General features: G+C 46.3%; 1 protein-coding gene across 1 annotated transcript in view; it reads right to left on the bottom strand.

The window, feature by feature from the left end:
- Positions 1–14,962, bottom strand: part of EXT2 (exostosin glycosyltransferase 2) — a 59,663-nt gene that overhangs the window by 36,800 nt on the left and 7,901 nt on the right. The window contains exons 5-7 of the mRNA XM_040409298.1: positions 13,504–13,699; positions 11,310–11,449; positions 11,117–11,210 (exon numbers count right to left, since the gene is read on the bottom strand). Coding sequence (XP_040265232.1) covers positions 11,117–11,210; positions 11,310–11,449; positions 13,504–13,699 — 430 coding nt within the window. The remainder of the gene's footprint in view (positions 1–11,116; positions 11,211–11,309; positions 11,450–13,503; positions 13,700–14,962) is intronic.

The following is a 14,962-nucleotide window of genomic DNA, read 5'->3' as shown; positions in this document are numbered from 1 at the left end:
TTTCAAGGAGAGAGGGGGGCCCCTGACGGGCGGACTATCAAATAAAGTGGTTTTCATTTACAGCCTCCAGGGTTTACCAGTGGCCCCGTGGAAATTGCATGTGAAGGAGAGAGACAGCAGAGGCTGAGGGTGGAGGGGTCCCGTGTTTCACAGGCAAAGCTAAAAGCTACGGGCAGGACAAAGGCTTATATCCAGACGGAAAATATCAGCCTGAATAGTAATAAACCCATGTTTAGTATCAAAAGTATTAAAGGGGTTCTCTGGGATTTTCATATTGATGGCCTATCCTCAGGATAGGTCCTAAATATCAGATCGGAGAGGCTCCGACTCCTAGGACCCCCGCCGTTCAGCTGTGTGATGAGGCCGTGGAGCTTAGGTCTCTTCCTAGGCCATGTCATGTCACGTTCATAGTCCCATTCAAGTGCAATGGACAGCACTGTGCTTGGTAAGCTGTGAGGGGGCCATTGGCAGACCCCAACGATCTAATATTGGTGGCCTATCCTGAGGCTAGACAGACAGAGCCCAACAGCCCAGACAGGCCGGCCGACCGACCGACCGCTAGAGCCCAGACAGGCCGGCCGACCGACCGCTAGAGCCCAGACAGGCCGGCCGACCGACCGCTAGAGCCCAGACAGGCCGGCCGACCGCTAGAGCCCAGACAGGCCGGCCGACCGCTAGATACATAAATATGAGATAGATAATTCATGTTTCTCATACAGTTCTGTGGTGAACACAACTGTCGGATTATCAGAATGTCCGGACTCCTGGTCTATACACAGATGGCAGGTCAGCAGTATCAGCGCCTGCCCGTCTATGTGGCCTCCTGCATTAACCCTTCACATATCTATTTGTTTAGCAATTACAGACAGACAATGGTCCAGACCCTATAAACGCCATAAAACTGATACGATAAGGGGCGTCACCCACATCGGACAGGGCTGGGTCGCCGGGTTAATCACGGGAGAATCTCGTAAACCGTCCCACACTGCAATATAAACCCCTGGCGGGCATATAGACAGGAAAGGACCAGCCATGCCGCAATACGTCATAAAAATTAACAGACCGTCCAGGGCCCGGCCATCCGCTCCACACACGCTGGTATTTACAAGACAGCAGGGTATATGGCACCACTGGGCAGGATATAGAGACCCTCATATATTCCTCCGGATCAAAGGAAGACAGGTTTTATCATGTGTACCCCCCCATCACACAAGGCATCAAAGCAAAGACGCAGCAAATTATCGGAAACGAATGATCAAGGGAAGCACAGCTTAAAGGGATAGCAGAAGATTAGACAAACATAGATGTATTCACCCAGAAACAGCGCCACCCTTCTCAAAGGTGGATTCTGGTACTGCAGCTCCTCTCTCCAGCCAATCATTAGTATTGATTTTATTAGAAAGCAGCCATGTTTTCCTAATTTCACAGAACCCCAGCACATAACCCTTTCTTTGGATAAAATCAGTATATCATGTGAATATCCGAAAATTTGTATTTTATCTCATCAGTGTTAAAGGGATGTTCCGGTAACAAGCTGTACTTGGCGATATCTGTCAATCTCATGGATAGTAAATGGGGTGGTAGAACACATGCTCAAACAGGGAAATCAGGTCTCCCATTCTTGTGGTCAGAGGGGTTGGACCCTTACCCAGTGGATAAGGGGTTAATTGTTTTTATTGAAATATCGTCTTCTCAGCTAACGGCAGGGTCCTTGCAATACTCAAAAAATAAAAGTCTCCAAAAATGCATTTGGTGTAAATATGACAGGTGGGAAGGGGTGTGGAGCTGCAGATTTCTCTCTCTCTGAGATTGCATGCTGTGAGAGGGGAGGAGGGGCAGCAAAGGGAGAACACTTCAGATTGAGCACAGCACTCGCATCACCCTAGGAAGAGCATGCTCAGCGCGGGAGGGATGAAGAGTGAAAATATGCACGTCTAGCATCACGACAGTAAAATTATTTTTAATGCAGGGTCAATGGGACCCAGTGATGTCATAGAAAAGAACGTAAAATTTCACAATTTGGAAAATGTTAGCAAAAATACGAGAGGAATTTCTTAATTGAGGTCTTATGAAACCCCAGTTTAAATCAGGAAAAGAGCCCTGGATTATGGGACTTTCTGGATTATCATGTAGTATATAAGGTGCATTCTCTGAGCACACTCATGATGACAGACACTGCGGAGGTGTGAATCTTGGGGGGAACCCCCCTCTCCTCCCTTGCGGCTTATAAAAGCCCATCATCCTCCTCTTCCTAAGCAGCCACTTGTCCGAGCTTATTTTTGCAAAGCAAACAGTTTTCCAGCTTTCTATCCCTTTAAAAGCCCTGCGGTTTTGGGCGCGGCGCCAGCAGTCATCCATCACTCCTAGGACCTGCCTCGTTAGGCAGCTCCTAATTTGACTCGGCCCGTTCCAAGCTTGCAAGGTTTGGGTTTTAAATTAAGGGCTGCACACTTTAAATATTCAGTGGCAAATCATAGCTGACGTTTTACATACGACCCGACAATAACTCAGACGGATTATTTATGACGTCTTAGCTTTTTTTTTGTTTTCCTCGAGGGTCGTGATTAACTCTGCGGCGAGAGGGAGGAGGATGTCCCCGGGACCGATGCAGGGCGCGCTTTTCTTCTGTTACCTAAGCCCTGTTTCCCTTTGTAATTCTTTTTGCAGGGTTCCCCCAGCCATCACTCACCCCCCTCAAAGGAGCGCAGGTCAAGGAGTTGGGCAGGCATCTAATAAATACTGAAGGAAAACTCTGAAGGCAGGCAGCGCTTTCTTTCCTACTTATTAAAATCAATCCCCTGGTGAAAGTCTTGCTAACGACCAGCAGCACGTCCGCTCAGTTCCTGCAGCTCCACCATTACCAAGGCTCCATCCTGCAGGTCAGATCTCCGCTCCTGAGGTCATGGCCTGCCAGACCCCATTTTAGGCTGGTGCACTACTGGGGCCTGCCCGTCTAAGAGTATGTTGACACTTATGGCAGATCTGCATATTTGCAGTGGATGTACTGCGGATATGCACGAGGACTGCATGGCGCTAATCCACCTTAGGCCCCTGTTCAAAAGTTCTGAACTCGGTGCAGATTCCATCAGTCTGCAATGCAAGCGAATGTGGTCTCTACAACCCTGTTCACATGGACCAGAAAAAAGCTGCTGAATTTTTTCCAGTCCTACTTTTTTCTGGAAATCCATTGAATGGAGCCAATTGTCAAGCACATCTGCGGGAAACCCAGGTGTCTTCCTCAGGTTTCTGCCACAGATCCTCACATTTAAGGTGTTTTCCACCTTTAGGATAGGTAATCCCCATCTGATCGGTGGGGGTATGACACCCAGCACCCACGCCAATCGCTGCGGTCTCTTTATACTATACCAAGCACAGCACTGTACATTGTATAGTGGCTATGCTTGGTATTGCAGCTCAATCCTATTCACTTGAATGGGACTGCCGCACATAGGCCATGTGACCTGTGGACGTGACGTCACCGGCCTAGGAAGAGGCCACTTCCACCAGTTGATCGTCAGGAGTCCTAGTAGTCAGATCTCCGCCTATATGGACAACCCCTTTAAGAGCATCTATATACTGGTGATATCCCGATATAAAAACTATACAATCCGCTATAATGGATGGTATTAACCAGGTCGCTCTGAATCCAGCTACGATTGCCCCCGGTTATAAATTTCCTAGAAAAAAATAAAATAAAAAAAAGTCTCTACTCATGGCGACCTGCGGGGAGGGAAGAAAGAGATTCCCCTCCTGCAGGCACCCCGCTGTGCTGAGACATCCCCCCTAAAAAACACAGTGAGGCCAGGAGGGGAGAGTTGAAAGGCAAGCTGGCCTGTCAGTAACCGCACTTCAGAGTCTCGCAGGGTTAGAGGTTAGTGAAGCAAAATCCACCGGCCAAATGAAAGCTTGTTTGCAGAAGCGGACGCGCAGATAAATCAGGGATCTGTTTACACCTCTCCGGGCCTCTGACCCACACATGCTGCGCTGCTCCGCAGATACCATTTCACTCCTGTCCTACCTGATGCAGGGCTCGGGAAACTCACATCAAGATTAATCAGCAGAAATTCCTACATTTCTTATTTTTTTGGGCTGTAAAAAAAATCTACACTATAGAAGAAGAAAAAAATTTAAAAAAAAATAAAATAAAAAAGACACCATTACTGCCGTTACAGGGCTCCAGCAGGCCCATGTAAATAAAGCTTAAAGGGGTTGTCCCGCGGTGAGATATTTACTTACTGCGTTCAAAGTTTCCAATTGGAATATCCTGCGAGTAGATATTGCTATTACTTACTAGTTACAGCACCTCCTGCTGTTTTTTGAATCCCACCCCCCAAAACGCCCACCACCTAATGTGTCCAGTGCTGGTGGTCACACATGCTCAGTAGCTCAGACCTCCGTATCCTCTTGTATACGGATGGTGGCGAGATTCCTGCTATCGTGCAGCCGGGGGGCGGCATGACAAGCATCCAGTATCTACACACAGGGGGCCTTGTTTAACCCCTTGCCACCCTGAGCCATAATACACCAAAGGGAGTGATGTTCCCAGGAGCCATCATACTTTTTTGGCACAGGCCGTGCCCTCACTCACGGGTGTGGGTTGTATGACACAGTTGACACCCCAGTCTAACATCCAAGATGACGCCCGTTCCAGCAGTTTAACCCCTTAGATGACCTGGACAATAGTGAGGCACCTAAATGGTCTCACAGAGGAAGCAGGCTCCCTCTAAAAGCCCATTGATGCCCCGCAACGTGATTGCAGGGTCCCACTGGGTTATCATGGCCTAACAATGACCCCTTTATGTACTGGAGCACAATACACTGCAATATCTGTGCAGACTGGCAGTGAATGGATTCCTTCTCATTTACATCCATACGTTTCCATCCCCTCCTACCTTACGCAGAAAAGGCTACGGCGTAATGCAGCAATTCTCTGCCAGTCTCTGCAGTTTAGAGAACTATTCTGTGATTCACTGTACCAAACCCTCAGCTGTGAGAGTAACACAAGGTCAAGACATGTTTTCAGCTTTTTAACGTGAGCTATGAATAGCTCCATTAACTTACAGCAAGCAGTGCTCTCTAAATAGCGAGTTTTCCTACTCAATGACAGAAGGCTGAGATCTTGACTGGAATAGAAAGTATATTAGAAAGCCGCAAAACTTCTAATTCTACAACCGTATCTACTAAAAAACCCACATGCGGATTTTACACGAGCTGCCACAGCGGGGACAGGGTGTTTTTGCACAGTCTGCCCTAGTATTGAAGAACAGTATATTCAGCCTCCGGCGGAAATGACATAACAGGGAACGAGAAATTGTACTTCATGAAAGTGAAATTACTCCTGGATCCCTCGTAGATATGGCTGACAGTCAGACATTAGGATGACGTTCACATTATGAACAGAATCCAGAGAAATTTTGGATAATATCTACTGAAATAACATACAAGGGCTATGTACCGTTAATTTATGTCGCCATATGTGCTAATTCTGCAGTTCTGAGCAGGAGAGCTGTGGAAATGCCGAGTACAAGCTGTAAGGCTGACCGCGTAGAACGTGAAGTCCTAGAGCGACACCTGCAGGCCGTAATGTGAACTGCCGCCACACACGGAAAAAAAACCTGGTGGAAATGGTGTCTTTGATCAGGTTCTGGTTTCCGGGACTTTTAGGGTTCATTCACACAACCGTGCCGTTTTTTGTGGTCCGCAAAACACAGATGGCGCCCGTGTGCCTTCCGCAGATTGCGGAACGGAACAGGAGGCCTATTATAGAAATGCCTATTCTTGTCCGCAAAACGGACAATACTCCTAATTTTTGCGGGGCCACGGAACGGAGCAACGGATGGGGACAGCACACAGAGTGCTGTCCGCATCTTTTGCGGACCCATTGAAATGAATGGTTCCGTATGCGGAATGCAGAAAACGGCCCATATACGGAACGCAAAATACGTTCGTGTGAACGAGCCCTTAATTACTTTTGGAGGTCTGCAGATTTTTGTTGCAGTAGTGAACAGAATCTTTTTGATTAATTTCCTACAGGTTCCTAGAGCGTCACACCCAATACATTATATTTAGTAACCACTTACAGAGGCAGCGGGCGGGTCACCACATAGCCACAGCCCCCATAGCAGAGAGGTGACCACCAACTCAACTCAAAACTCACTGTAATGTCAGGGTTACTGTATTGCTGATAGCACTTCATTCATGTCTATATACAGTACAGACCAAAAGTTTGGACACACCTTCTCATTCAAAGAGTTTTCACTGATGACTATGAAAATTGTAGATTCACACTGAAGGCATCAAAACTATGAATTAACACATGTGGAATTATATACATAACAAACAAGTGTGAAACAACTGAAAATATGTAATATTCTAGGTTCTTCAAAGTAGCCACCTTTTGCTTTGATTACTGCTTTGCACACTCTTGGCATTCTCTTGATGAGCTTCAAGAGGTAGTCCCCTGAAATGGTCTTCACTTCACAGGTGTGCCCTGTCAGGTTTAATAAGTGGGATTTCTTGCCTTATAAATGGGGTTGGGACCATCAGTTGCGTTGAGGAGAAGTCAGGTGGATACACAGCTGATAGTCCTACTGAATAGACTGTTAGAATTTGTATTATGGCAAGAAAAAAGCAGCTAAGTAAAGAAAAACGAGTGGCCATCATTACTTTAAGAAATGAAGGTCAGTCAGTCAGCCGAAAAATTGGGAAAACTTTGAAAGTAAGGGCTATTTGACCATGAAGGAGAGTGATGGGGCGCTGCGCCAGATGACCTGGCCTCCACAGTCACCGGACCTGAACCCAATCGAGATGGTTTGGGGTGAGCTGGACCGCAGAGTGAAGGCAAAAGGGCCAACAAGTGCTAAGCATCTCTGGGAACTCCTTCAAGACTGTTGGAAGACCATTTCAGGGGACTACCTCTTGAAGCTCATCAAGAGAATGCCAAGAGTGTGCAAAGCAGTAATCAAAGCAAAAGGTGGCTACTTTGAAGAACCTAGAATATGACATATTTTCAGTTGTTTCACACTTGTTTGTTATGTATATAATTCCACATGTGTTAATTCATAGTTTTGATGCCTTCATAGTCATGAAAATAAAGAAAACTCTTTGAATGAGAAGGTGTGTCCAAACTTTTGGTCTGTACTGTGTATGTGTATATATATATATATATATATATATATATATATATATATATATATATATATTGCTCAAAAAAATAAAGGGAACACAAAAATAACACATCCTAGATCTTAATTAAATATTCTTCTGAAATACTTGGTTCTTTACATAGTTGAATGTGCTGACAACAAAATCACACAAAAATAAAAAAAATGGAAATCAATTTTTTAACCCATGGAGGTCTGGATTTGGAGTCACACTCAAAATTAAAGTAGAAAAACACACTACAGGCTGATCCAACTTTGATGTAATGTCCTTAAAACAAGTCAAAATGAGGCTCAGTAGTGTGTGTGGCCTCCACGTGCCTGTATGACCTCCCTACAACGCCTGTGCATGCTCCTGATGAGGTGGCGGACGGTCTCCTGAGGGATCTCCTCCCAGACCTGGACTAAAGCATCTGCCAACTCCTGGACAGTCTGTGGTGCAACGTGACGTTGGTGGATAGAGCGAGACGTGATGTCCCAGATGTGCTCAATTGGATTCAGGTCTGGGGAACGGGCGGCCCAGTCCATAGCATCAATGCCTTCGTCTTGCAGGAACTGCTGACACACTCCAGCCACATGAGGTCTAGCATTGTCATGCATTAGGAGGAACCCAGGGCCAACCGCACCAGCATATGGTCTTACAAGGGGTCTGAGGATCTCATCTCATAGAAACATAGAATGTGTCGGCAGATAAGAACCATTTGGCCCATCCAGTCTGCCCAATATACTAAATACTATGGATAGCCCCTGGCCCTATCTTATATGAAGGATGGCCTTATGCCTATCCCATGCATGCTTAAACTCTTCCACTGTATTTGCAGCTACCACTTCTGCAGGAAGGCTATTCCATGCATCCACTACTCTCTCAGTAAAGTAATACTTTCTGATATTACTTTTAAACCTTTGCCCCTCTAATTTAAAACTATGTCCTCTTGTAGCAGTTTTTCTTCTTTTAATCTCGGTACCTAATGGCAGTCAGGCTACCTCTGGCGAGCACATGGAGGGCTGTGAGGCCCTCCAAAGAAATGCCACCCCACACCATTACTGACCCAATGCCAAACCAGTCATGCTGGAGGATGTTGCAGGCAGCAGAACGTTCTCCACGGCGTCTCAAGACTCTGTCACGTCTGTCACATGTGCTCAGTGTGAACCTGTGAAGAGCACAGGGCGCCAGTGGCGAATTTGCCAATCTTGGTGTTCTCTGGCAAATGCCAAACGTCCTGCACGGTGTTGGGCTGTAAGCACAACCCCCACCTGTGGACGTCGGGCCCTCATATCACCCTCATGGAGTCTGTTTCTGACCATTTGAGCAGACACATGCACATTTGTGGCCTGCTGGAGGTCATTTTGCAGGGCTCTGGCAGTGATCCTCCTGTTCCTCCTTGCACAAAGGCGGAGGTAGTGGTCCTGCTGCTGGGTTGTTGCCCTCCTACGGCCTCCTCCACGTCTCCTGATGTACTGGCCTGTCTCCTGGTAGCGCCTCCATGCTCTGGACACTACGCTGACAGACACAGCAAACCTTGCCACAGCTCGCATTGATGTGCCATCCTGGATAAGCTGCACTACCCGAGCCACTTGTGTGGGTTGTAGACTCCGTCTCATGCTACCACTAGAGTGAAAGCACCGCCAGCATTCAAAAGTGACCAAAACATCAGCCAGGAAGCATAGGAACTGAGAAGTGGTCTGTGGTCACCACCTGTAGAACCACTCCTTTATTGGGGGGTGTCTTGCTAATTGCCTATAATTTCCACCTGTTGTCTATCCCATTTGCACAACAGCATGTGAAATTGATTGTCACTCAGTGTTGCTTCCTAAGTAAACTGTTTGATTTCACAGAAGTGTGATTGACTTGGAGTTACATTGTGTTGTTTAAGTGTTCCCTTTATTTTTTTGAGCAGTGTATATAATGTAAGCACTGACAGTGCTGCCTCCCTGTCCCTCCATATATATGATGTAAGCACTGACAGTGCTGCCTCCCTGTCCCTCCATATATATGATGTAAGCACTGACAGTGCTCCCTCCCTGTCTCTCCATATATATGATGTAAGCACTGACAGTGCTGCCTCCCCGTCTCTCCATATATATATAATGTAAGCACTGACAGTGCTGCCTCCCCGTCTCTCCATATATATAATGTAAGCACTGACAGTGCTGCCTCCCCGTCTCTCCATATATATGATGTAAGCACTGACAGTGCTGCCTCCCCGTCTCTCCATATATATATAATGTAAGCACTGACAGTGCTGCCTCCCTGTCCCTCCATATATATAATGTAAGCACTGACAGTGCTGCCTCCCTGTCTCTCCATATATATAATGTAAGCACTGACAGTGCTGCCTCCCTGTCCCTCCATATATATGATGTAAGCACTGACAGTGCTGCCTCCCTGTCCCTCCATATATATGATGTAAGCACTGACAGTGCTGCCTCCCTGTCCCTCCATATATATGATGTAAGCACTGACAGTGCTGCCTCCCTGTCTCTCCATATATATATAATGTAAGCACTGACAGTGCTGCCTCCCTGTCCCTCCATATATATATAATGTAAGCACTGACAGTGCTGCCTCCCTGTCCCTCTATATATATGATGTAAGCAGTGACAGTGCTGCCTCCCTGTCTCTCCATATATATAATGTAAGCACTGACAGTGCTGCCTCCCCGTCCCTCCATATATATAATGTAAGCACTGACAGTGCTGCCTCCCTGTCCCTCCATATATATGATGTAAGCACTGACAGTGCTGCCTCCCTGTCCCTCCATATATATGATGTAAGCACTGACAGTGCTGCCTCCCTGTCCCTCCATATATATAATGTAAGCACTGACAGTGCTGCCTCCCTGTCCCTCCATATATATGATGTAAGCACTGACAGTGCTGCCTCCCTGTCCCTCCATATATATGATGTAAGCACTGACAGTGCTGCCTCCCTGTCCCTCCATATATATGATGTAAGCACTGACAGTGCTGCCTCCCTGTCTCTCCATATATATAATGTAAGCACTGACAGTGCTGCCTCCCCGACCCTCCATATATATGATGTAAGCACTGACAGTGCTGCCTCCCTGTCTCTCCATATATATATATATATATATATAATGTAAGCACTGACAGTGCTGCCTCCCTGTCTCTCCATATATATGATGTAAGCACTGACAGTGCTGCCTCCCTGTCTCTCCATATATATATATATATATATATATATATATATATATAATGTAAGCACTGACAGTGCTGCCTCCCTGTCTCTCCATATATATATAATGTAAGCACTGACAGTGCTGCCTCCCTGTCTCTCCATATATATATATAATGTAAGCACTGACAGTGCTGCCTCCCTGTCTCTCCATATATATGATGTAAGCACTGACAGTGCTGCCTCCCTGTCTCTCCATATATATATGATGTAAGCACTGACAGTGCTGCCTCCCTGTCTCTCCATATATATATATAATGTAAGCACTGACAGTGCTGCCTCCCTGTCTCTCCATATATATATAATGTAAGCACTGACAGTGCTGCCTCCCTGTCTCTCCATATATATATAATGTAAGCACTGACAGTGCTGCCTCCCTGTCTCTCCATATATATGATGTAAGCACTGACAGTGCTGCCTCCCTGTCTCTCCATATATATGATGTAAGCACTGACAGTGCTGCCTCCCTGTCTCTCCATATATATATGATGTAAGCACTGACAGTGCTGCCTCCCTGTCTCTCCATATATATATAATGTAAGCACTGACAGTGCTGCCTCCCTGTCCCTCCATATATATATAATGTAAGCACTGACAGTGCTGCCTCCCTGTCCCTCCATATATATATAATGTAAGCACTGACAGTGCTGCCTCCCTGTCCCTCCATATATATAATGTAAGCACTGACAGTGCTGCCTCCCCGTCTCTCCATATATATGATGTAAGCACTGACAGTGCTGCCTCCCTGTCAGCGGCTCACCTGTCTCTGCATCTCTTCCACCTGCCGCTGTGGGAGGTTCTGCAGGATACTGTACATTTCCAGAATCTTTTCTTCCGAGATTACCACAGATGCTCTATACAAAAAAAATATATATATATCAGACACTGAAATGAAGGTGAACATCCGTTATAAAGAAGCTGCAAATGCGAACAGATCCATAAAGGATTCTTACCTCTTCCAATCCAACACCTCAGAGAAAGGCAATACATAGGAATCCGCGAGAATGACAGGCACACAGCCAGCCTGCAAGACATCACTGAGAACGGCCTGTCCCAGGCGGGCCCCACGGAGGACCAAGCAGAACGTGGCTTCCTGCAAAGCACAACTGATATTTAGTACTGCCCAACTTATATCAGCCAGGGGCCACACAGATCACCTGTGCATAGTGAGGCTTGATTGGCGGATTCAGGTGCTCTTCCATGAGCTGGAATATCTAACTATGCAGCAAGTGCAGAAACGACTGCACACTACTTACCCCTTTAAACATCGGCCTATGTGCAGCTTTAACTGGGGAAATCCAGGATCTTACTATTGAGGCCCAAAGTTAGAATAGACCAGGGGTCAGCAACCTTTGTGAAACTGCAACTCCCAGCATGCTCCATTCATTTCTATGGGATTTCAGATTAAAGCCAACCAAGTGTACATGCTAGGAGTCGTAGTTTCACGACAGCTGGATTGCCAGAATTTACTAATCCCTGGAATAGGTCATTACACCCCACACCTGTTTGAGAGTGGCTCCGGAACCAGACACTCTGGACCTTGTTATAGCAGTATTGGCAGAAACCAGGTCCGTCCCCTACACAAATCGGCAAAGCTATGTAGTTCCAGCGCCATCCATCTTCTGGCCCTGGGACTACGTCAGAACAGCTGATCAGCAGTGGGACAGGGTGTAGGACCCCTGCCAATCAGATATTGAGGGCCTGTGCTGAGGATAGACCATCAATAGTAAAATCCAGGACAACCCCTTTAAGGATCAAGCAACTTTTTTGCGTTTTCTTTAATGCATTTCAAGAGCCACTTCTTTATTTTTCCGGCGTGGCAGCTTGTTCTTTTGTGAGATGATGTTGGTGATCAAATTTTTTATGTGGGCATAAAAATCATTGCTGTCAGCAGCTTATCTCCCCAAATGAACAGGGGATGTGCTGCCAACAATATGCAAGATGTAGGGCCCAAACAGTTGTTACCCCCCCCCCCCCGTACAATTTGCAGCATACTGTGTAAAGGGCATTAAAACAAGCATCGATCAGCTTGTCATATCATTGAACGGTGCTTGTTACAGACTAAAATTATGCGTGTAAAAAGGCCTCTCCAATTAATCTAACAAGTTTGAAAGGATATTCCAGTTACATTAGGTTAGCCCCTAACAACAGGATAAGGCCCCTGCAGCCGCTCTCTTCATTTCAGGGGGCTGCAGGGGGTACAGGGTCCCCATTCTCATGATCAGTGGGGGTCCAAGTGAGAGGACCCCCACCGATCTAATAGATAGAAAACTTAATGTAACCGGAAGACCCCTTTATCTCCTCTAAGCTTTGCTCGTAGCGACATCTAATGGACACTCCAAGTACTGCAATTCTATATTCAATATTCACAGGTGAAGGTCTTTGTTTGAAAGAGAAGACCAATGCCAAGACTAGAGGGGAAGAGGCGATTACCCACTATATACAGGGTGGCCCGTCTCCAGTGATAGTATGACGAGATGAACGAGCAAGTGGATTATTATTTTTTTTTTTTTAATTACCGACAAGGCACAAAAGAGGCTGAAAGGGTTCAGGTCTCTGCATGTTTGGGCCGGTCGGGTTATGTTTACTGCTTGCAGCTCTTCACGGACGGCGTTTGTGATGTTCTCCTTCAGTTCCTCCAGGGGATATGGATTGTTAGCGGACACTTTCTGTTTTAAATATTCCCACAGATAAAAGTCGCATGTGGACAAGTCTGGGGAACGTGGCGGGCATAACCCCTCGCTCACAGTTCGCTCCTCCGTGAACAGTTCAGTGAGTTCCGTGAGGTGCGGCATCAGGACCCATCTTCTGCAAGCAGTAAACATAACCCGACCAACGACGCAGAGACCTGAAGGGGTAATTAAAAAACCAATCCACTTGCTCGTTCATCTTGTCATACTATCGCTGGAGGCAGGCTACTTTTTTGTGAACCTATTACATAAATATATAAATGCAATTTCTCATAGGATAAAAATGGAGCAAGTTATTTTCACATTAAACAAACTGATACACTGTAACAAACTATCAGGACAGTAGACTTGTGCCGCTGAGCTATATGTATTTATCACAGAGGATTTGTCTAGATGGGATATCGTTGTCAAATCTACAATACACAGCGCCCCCTGCCTGCAAAAGCTGTGCAATTACCTGCAGGACCTGTGGATAGTCGTAGGCATTGTTCTTGTGGCAGCGCTTGCGATGGGGCGGCGAATTGTCGGATAGATTGCTACATTTGTCGAGGATCAAGACAGATTCTCCGTTCTCAGCACGAATCGACTCCAGATCAGCGCGGAACTCGGGATGAACGGCCGTCTGGGACGAGATGAGGAAGAAAGTGCGGGGGCTGTAGGGAAAAGAAAAAGGGTTAATGAGGATCATCCGATGAAGAGTCAAGTCTACAGCGTTCCACTTTTATAGGTGATGAAGATCTTTCTTGTTCCACCAAGAGCGCCCCCTGCTGGATCTTAAAACACTCAACACGGTGTCCCCTGTGCCCCTTCTTAGGGTAATTTCACACTAGCGTTAAAGTTTTCCGGTATTGAGTTCCGTCCTAGGGGCTCAATACTGGGAAAAAACGCATCAGTTTTATCCCCATGCATTCTGAATGGAAAGCAATCCGTTCAGGATGCATCAGGACGTCTTCAGTTCAGTCCTTTTTAATCTGTGAAAAAGATAAATACCTGATCCATTTTTACGGACGACACCGGAGAGACGGATCCGGTATTGCAATGCATTTGTCAGACGGATCCGCAAACAAATGATATATCCGTTTGCATACGGATTTCCGGATCCGGCAGGCAGTTCCGGCAATGGAAGTGCCTGCCGGATTCTTCTAACGCTAGTGTGAAGGTACCCTTAGTAATCTACGGCTAGGGTCACATATGACATGTGAATGCCTGGCAGAGGAACAGACTGACGGAGTTCACCATATCCGACATAGCCATGGGATAGCGCCGCAGGACTTCGGATCCCCATCGACTACAATGGGATCCACCTGCTTTCTGACATAAATAGCGGCTTTAGGCCAAACAATAAGTTATGCTTACATTACTTTTTGTGCGTCTGAAAGCCAACATCTATGCTGGAAAGTGGCCGGATCCTTGTCAGATCCCATTGTAGTCTATATGGATCCAGCGGTGGCAATGCTGAATACAGTGAACTCCAGCAGTCAAAACGCATATGTGAACTTAGCCTTAGGCCCTTAATAGGAAAAAAAACCTCAATATGGTCCACAACGCTGTATTCCTCCTCCTCCTCCTCATTGGCTATACAAATTACTACAACACTTCCCTTTCCTCCGCAGTTCTGGCCTCCGACATAACACAGCATCACTGAAAATAAGCACATCTTTAGGAGGCCTATAAGAGGGTCCATTATACACCTCCCATAGCTAGAATTCATTAATTTTCCACATATGCACAAGATGGAAGAAATACTTATACAAAATGGATTCTCATCCTTCACAACGGGAGCCTGTAGACTCTGTATGGCATCTGGCTGAAAGGGACATAGGGGTGGAGCATTCTCATGTCAGTCATCTGCTCCCAACCAATCAGTATTCTTCTACTAATTCTTTCAAATATCCTTTCCAGTCGGATGCTAAGCC

The sequence above is a fragment of the Bufo bufo genome, chromosome 10 (genome assembly GCF_905171765.1).
Source record: "Bufo bufo chromosome 10, aBufBuf1.1, whole genome shotgun sequence".
NCBI classification, from domain to species: Eukaryota; Metazoa; Chordata; class Amphibia; order Anura; family Bufonidae; genus Bufo; species Bufo bufo.
This window is presented reverse-complemented; position numbering and strand designations above follow the sequence as displayed.